Here is a 7,392-nt window from a genome sequence, read left to right as displayed (position 1 = left end):
TACAAATATTTATTACTCGTTGTATGACATGAATAAAATAAATCACGTACCCATTTTTCCATTTTAAAGGCACAAAAGTGACGATTTATCAGTCCGTTCCAGAATTGTTGGCCGAAGAAAATGTTTGTATAGAAAATAATTTAGGAGGTCTGATTGAAGAATGGAAGCGTCCATTTTCCTAAAGCAAGGATTGTGCTTAAACGCAATTGTTCCTTAAACATTTTCATGAATTCATTACCAACAGCCATTCACTAAAGTTATGTTTTCGGATATGAAAAATCGTCAGGTTTGTCCCCTTGGGAATATACAAAAAAATATACACATATATATTTTATGTATATATATATATATATATATATATATATATATATATATAGCTATTAACATTCATCGTGCATGTTTAGTGGTTTTTCTCGATGTTTTTGAAATAATTCGTCACTCGTTAAATAGAGGCAGCACCATCGGTGTTCAGTAATATCCACTGGCAGGTCCTCGGCCGTATCCTCCTTTGGCTTCCTCGAATCTGATCTCCGGGAGGTAACCCCGTTCGTCAGCCGTGTAGGTCACCACCTGTGTCCTGCCGTCGGGGAGCAGCACCCTGTATTCACCCCTGGCGTCGTCACCCTCACGCTCCTCTCGGTGACCGAAATCTGTGCCCTCCTGGTCATCCTTAACCTCGTACTGGAACTGGTAACTGGCGGGCTCCTGCAAAATTAGTGTCACAGTTTGTGTAAGGATTGATCGTGGAATTGGAGGGGGAAGGGATTTTTCGTCTCTGATCAGCCAATTCGTACCTTTCGAATCAACCGCAAGCTTTGAAAACACGGTCTTTTTGCTTTTGAAGGCGAGAGTATGGGGTGCAAAATTCACAAATGGACTGAGTCAGCAGAGAGGAAATTCATTTACCCTCACCACCTGCAGTTTCTCAGAAAGTTCTGTAAACCATAAAATCCTTACATATTTTTTATTAATTAATGAACTAGTTAAGGTTAGTTTTGGATGGACACATCTACCATGCAAATATATTGTTTCTTCATAAAAATACAATCTAGCATCCTACTCTACAAGTCCGTTTTCATCTCCATGAACTTCCTTCCTCCCTTCTTTCCATCCGTCCAAGATAAGGATAGTTCCTCTATCCTGTTCCTGCACTTCCCTCTTTTGCCTAAAATTCTCCCCTCTATTACAGTCTTCAACATTCCACTACCGATCAATACGCCCTTCATCTACTTTTCCTGCCTCCATAGGATTTCTCCCAACAAACCCCTCTCTTCACCCACAATACCAAGCACTTCCTCATTAGTTTTCTTCTCTGTCCATTTCACCTTTCCCATTCTTCTCCACACCCACATTTCAAAAGCCTCCAGTCTACGTCTATCCTTCTGCTTCAATGACCACGTTTCCCCGCTGTACTTAAATGCGCTCCATATCAAAGTCTTGGCGAGCCTAGAATACCTGTATTTAAACCCGGAACCCTTCGGTGAGTTACTGAACTATCCACCCACTGTCTTCTAGCATCAAGCTCATTGTGCGTTGTACATAGAGACGGTCCGTCAGGCATGTTTTTCTGGTTGAAAGTTTTGTTTGTTTTACCACATTGCTTTCACATCCACACAAAATTCCTCTTATTTTTTTGATTACTATGAAGCTCTAGAGGGAATAGTTTCAAGTCAAAGCTTATTTATCCTAGCAGAAAAATATTCACTTTCTTTTGAAAATATTTAGAAAGGTCAGCAATCATCTTTTAATGGGTTGAAGTACTCCAAAATGTTCGCCATGGTGCGAAAAATCATTGAAAATCGAAGGAAGTGAAATTGGAACCGTCGCAAAAAATTCTGAAAACATGGGAGTACCTACGCATTAATTTTGGTTAGGTTCCAGCAATAACTATCTGTGTACAAAGTATATATAGTTATCATAGATCTTATCTCGTAATATTTGAGGAAAAGTTGGAAGAGAAATTGAAATATGTCTTCAATTTTGATACTGTTAACCCGATATTGAATCATACGCTAAAAAGCTAATCTGAAGAAATATTTGTGTCGCCAAAATTTCTGATTCTCCAGATGGTTGCAAAAATCGCAGCCGTTTTTTCTTTAGTGGAAAAACTTGTACCAAATAACGAAGTCAAATAAGCGAGCGGTCATAAATAGCGACATTTTCAATCTCTGTATTCCCTTGACGCCAACAGAAGAGAATAGTAGGTGTTGGAGAGGATTTCTGATATTAAAATATGCCGCGGATACCATACACAGCATGGGTTCTCAGAGATATTTTAGGTGCGAATCATCAAACTTCCCTGCTGCCTTGACCAAAATGGTCAAACAGCCACGTGACATCGTGCCTCGCAAAGCACTCCAGAGTAAATTGTTGAGGTTGAAAAGGGTTGAACTAACAGGAAAAGAGAGAAATTAGTCCATCCCCCTCCCCCTCAAAAATGTGGCTACTTTCACCCTCATGAAGTAATCATTTGCGTGTGAAGTGAAAAGAGGTTTGAGCCACTTAAGGAAGCGAAGATTCCACAAGATTGTCTTCATTAAAACCCACAGGGCAATTCACAATTATCCGTAGATATGTCTCTCAGATGCATTTACCTGTTCGCTTCACGTTTGGTGAAATAAATGCTTAAACATTGTTAATTTTGAATAAATATTTTTTAAAGGGATTACTAAGGAGATCCCGGACAAATAGACGATGATAGGAAAAAGCTCTCTGTTAATATAAAAATTTTGGGAGAAGCAGAGGCCTAAGTCAAAGAGCACCTTCGTTCGTTTTTTGATGAAGGTCTTAAATTTAAAAAAAAAAGAGATTCCTGAATTTATGAATCAGCGGACGATACACGGTCTTCATTACTCGTATAATTACATTAATGCTGTTAATTATATCAATAATTAATATTTTCACATTTAGCACCTTTTTTATCGCTTCCGCAACTCACTTAAGAGCCTCAGGTGGTTAATGGTTACGTCTTTTTTATATTACTCCTTTATGAGAAAGGGACGGAGAGAGTGTGGCCTCCGGACTCTTCTATTGAATAGGAAGGAAAGTGGTGCCCGGGGGTTTCTCAAAATGTAGTGGGGAAAAAATGAGTCATTGATTCGTTAAATGAAAATGTCGTTATGCGGGAAGAAATTTCTCTCTGAAATATGGTACTATTTTTTTATCGAAATACGCCGAGACAACATTCAGTTGTACATCTCCCCCGACGGTGGGGATTTTAATGCTCGACGTTTGATGCCTGGCTGTCTGAGGGTCACAATTCCCTAGGGGGAAGTACTCATTGGAATTAAATTAGCCTAATTTATTATAAGAAAGGACAAGTGTGTTCCCACGGTATTGGTAATTAATTAGTTATAAGGGACCTTTCTTAAATTATCTTCAAAATAGGTTTTTATGATTGAAATGGGTTGATTTAGAAAAGCTTAAAGGGTTTTTCTCCGTCGTGTTTCCTTACCGACATGTCATCGTCATTGGCCTTCCCGTAAGAGTACCCTCCGTTGGCGGCGGGTGCCCCGTATACCGCGGAGGGAGACGAGTGGGTAGCTCCACCGAAGCGTTGGCCGTTGCTGTACTGGCTAGCTGAGAGCGCGGAGTAGGCCTGGAGTGCGGGGGCTCCGTACTGTTGGGCTGGGGCTCCGTACTGTTGGGCTGGAGCTGGGAAGAAGGCCTTTGTCTGCAGCGAGTTCCTTGAAGGGACTCCGTACCTGGCGGAGGGACGGGCCGGCGACTGGCGACCTGAGCTTCCAAAGCGAATGGTAGAAGAACTGGACGCGGCTGACTTGCGGTATCCGTTGCTTCGGGAAGGTGCTCCATACCTGGTGGATGGTGCTCCATACTGTTGGGAAGGTGCTCCGTATTGTTGGGAAGGTGCTCCGTATTGTTGGGAAGGTGCTCCGTATTGTTGGGAAGGTGCTCCGTACTTCGAAGAGGGCGCTCCATATTGGGGTGAAGGAGGCGGGCTCATGTAGTCTTGGACTTCAGTGGGCGGGCCGTACTGGCCTGCAGGTGGGAGGTATTGTGGCGCCGGGGGTTCGGCGACGCAAATTGCCGCAAGGGCGAGGGCCAGAATGCACACCTGTAGCGGAAACAAGAGGGAAACAATATCATCTGTTAGCATATTGCAAGAAGGTTTGAGCAATTCAAAACGAGTTCTTGGGGAACTAGGTTTTCCTATTTATTTCCTAATCCTCGGAAATCGTCGATTTACATGGCATGGATTAAATTTTGAGGGAAAAAAATATACCGTTCTTCAAGAATTTATTTTTAAACTCTTCAGTAAGCTACTCCTGTCCCGTAATTGAGCTTATTTCTACCACTTTACGTACCCTTTGGGTATAGTCTGAAAATAGGATATTCATGTGTAGAAGTAAGTTAATTTTTCCATGCATAATAAAACTTCTATAATAGTTTTAGTTTATGTATTTTCTTTGTGGTGCTTGTTCACCCTCTGGAGAATATGCTACAATGTGATCTCTGACTGCATTAGTTACTCTAGACATTCCTAGTTTGCGCACAGTGTTTAAACCATAAACAGCATTCGGTGATTTTTGCCTCTGCTTATTTAAAACCCTTCGTTTTAATGTTTTTACTTAAGAAGACAAAAATCCTGGCTACCTATGCTGTTCAAGCATTTGACGTTTTCAAATTTGTTTCGAAGTTCTCTCACCCTTTTTGCGGAATCAAATGAGCTCATCAACACTTAATTAAAAAACAAGCATCTAAGCAACAGGATTACATCAGGGAAACCTACTTTTTGAATATTTTCCGTCGAATGCTATGCAAAAAATTATATGATACCAGGTGCCAATTCATTTTTTTGATATTGTTAAATGCTTGATCGTATTTAATGAAAACCTCTTTGCCAAGGAGGTGATAAATTGTTTTAAATTGGGCTTAGCCCAGATTATTTTTTCCAAATTATGTCTTGTTGTAACAATAACTAACTATATCAATGGTAGTAATTGAATTATTTATATGTGTTTATTTAGAAGAGAAATAGTAATTAGGGTAATCAGGATGGTGTGGTAGCTAACGTACTGGCTTTCCATCCAGAGGACTCGGATTTGAATCCCGGAGGCGGCAGATATTTTTCAGTGGTATCCCGATCCCTACTTGAATCGCTTTGGGGAGGGCCCTTTGAGTGAGTACGCCGCCCGTCGGATAGGACGTTACATTGTGAGTGATCCCTTGGCGCCTTTCGTTAAGAGTAGGCTAATGCCGACGCAGGGTTTCTCTCTCCACGCCTTCATCCTTTCCCCATCCATCACTAATAGCGCAAATGACCTCAGCTGTCGGTCGCTTCCCATAAAAACCTCCTACCAATACCGCACATTGGTATTGATCCCATCTAATTGAGATAAGTGGGCTCTATGGGCCAAAATCTGGTGCGTTAATGATCTAAGGCAAGATTCGCCTGAGTTGCACTGAGTTGAACAGTCCGGCTCATTTAAATCGGTGCAGGGTTGATGTCGAGGGAACGCCGATAGCTCACCTTCACCATGATGTCGGTCTTTGAAGTCTCCCGTGAGTATCTTTCCCGATCTTCCCAAATGGCTCAGCGGATGAGATGATGCTGGGACTGTATGCTCCATCTGCGTATCCAATGGGTTTATATAGGCATCCCGAAAGGGTGGAGACGGGGGACGGGGACAGAATGGGGGGATGGGGTGTGTTTCGAGGGCGCCCCTCTGACCATACGCCGCCCCACGCACGCCCCCTCGAGAGGAGGCAACAGGGTTGGGCAGCTCTGCTCGCAAACTTCCCCCTCCCCGCCCCCCGTCGGTTGCTCACATCCCTGAGCTTACCAAGGGGATCCTCTGGGTGGGGGCGGGGGCGGCCCTTGAAAATTAGGCCATTTGGGAGGGGGCGGAGGTAGGGCGAGTCTTCTTCGCTCTTCTCTCCCCGTTCGCTCGGACAATTACAGTTTCGTAACGCGATCATCATCACCACCGTCCCTCGGCGTTCGCTCTCTTTTCTCCTTGCGAGGGAAAAAATCACCCATCCCAACAATCCAGAAGTCCCGATCGCTCCAGATTGCGGCCTCCATCAACGCATGGCATTCCATCCCCCTTTCCATTCATAGTCCCACCCTCTCATTCCACCCTCTGACACCTCTTCATATCCAGTATATAGATGGAGATAAGTGCAGGTACCCTCCGGTGTAAATCCCTCCAAGAATTGTCATATTACTGTACATTTACCGATTTAATGAAATATAATAGTGGTGATAATTTTTGATTATTTTGTGCACTATTCAATATTAATACTTGTAAAGGGACATTCTATATAACTACTTCAAGCACCGCAGCTTACGTGTGTACACAGATGGATAGAGGCCTTCATTTGGGCGAAATTGAGACCAATTGGTCCCTTCTTCCATTTAATCTATCGTCACATACACATTATATTAGCCATAAAATTCATAATCACATGCATGCACTTAAATACATGTGGGCAGACAGACATACATAAAGCAAGGATTAGCACATCGAAAAAAATGGATGCATACATCCATATAGTATACATGTATACGCCTGCAAATGCATACACCAAAAATGCACCCATACATACATGCATATGCATTTAAATTAATCATACACAAACACACATAATCAAAGGAAATGGCAATGAAGAAAGAGTAAAACAATAAAATAGGGAAAGTCTAAGAAAAGAATGAGGTTTGTGTGAAAAGCTAGGGAGAGCGTAGCATTGCTCAGCTAGTAAAAACCCACGCGGGAAAACACCCACGAAGAGATGGAAGTCCAGTAGGCATTTTCCGTGTCATAAGAACCAGGGTAATCTCTCGAGCCAAACCTATTTATAATTATAATAATAATATTATTCTTCTCGCGTATGAATTTTACTTCAGCGCTTAAGGATAACTGGATTCATCTCGTGAGTGCTCTTCTCCGTTCGAGAGGCTTTGCAAGCTCATTCGCCGTTCATCTATCGAGCGTTCCAGTTAAGTAATCTGCACTTCCTCGCACGGCCCATCACGCCACACACCGTTCGCGCAATGTAAGATTTCGTCCAGTGGTATCCGTTGGCCGTATTTACCGGTGGTCAGCCATAGAAATGCGTTGATAGCCGTTGAGCTTCTACCCCCTGTGCGCTTGTTGTGTGGTTTTGAAAATCGAATCTACCTGGTTTATTCATCTGATTTATTTTTCATTATAGGTATTCGTAAAAGCTACACGAAAATATAGACACACATGTACATAATTATGCATAAAGACCCCTGTACATACCCTAAATTCCGCCATATGGCGAACAAATACTCATTCACATGGATATACGAGGGTCATCCGGAAAGTAGTACCCGTTCGTGAAATAAAGACACAAAAGTAAATATTAACAAACATAAAAAATTTTATTTGAAAGAGGATACTTTAA

At 42.3% G+C, this 7,392-nt stretch overlaps 1 protein-coding gene across 1 annotated transcript; it reads right to left on the bottom strand.

Moving 5' to 3' along the window:
* Nucleotides 1-468: 468 nt before the first annotated feature.
* LOC139695207 (pro-resilin-like) lies at nucleotides 469-5,500 on the bottom strand. Its single transcript, XM_071593892.1, has 3 exons — nucleotides 5,492-5,500; nucleotides 3,455-4,075; nucleotides 469-705 (listed from the first exon to the last, which is right to left on the bottom strand). The coding sequence occupies exons 1-3, from the start codon at nucleotides 5,498-5,500 to the stop codon at nucleotides 469-471; spliced, it is 867 nt and encodes a 288-aa protein (XP_071449993.1).
* Between the last annotated feature and the right edge of the window lie 1,892 nt (nucleotides 5,501-7,392).

Source organism: Hetaerina americana, unplaced genomic scaffold (genome assembly GCF_022747635.1).
Source record: "Hetaerina americana unplaced genomic scaffold, ioHetAmer1.1.p SCAF_6, whole genome shotgun sequence".
Lineage (NCBI taxonomy): Eukaryota > Metazoa > Arthropoda > Insecta > Odonata > Calopterygidae > Hetaerina > Hetaerina americana.
Note: the sequence above shows the minus strand (reverse complement) of the source record. Positions and strands in the feature narration are given on the sequence as shown.

Excerpts from the sequence above, each read along its gene's own strand:
- LOC139695207 (XM_071593892.1), bottom strand. Across the intron at positions 706-3,454 it reads CCAATGACGATGACATGTCG|GAGCCCGCCAGTTACCAGTT; the intron begins GTAAGGAAACAC and ends CTAATTTTGCAG.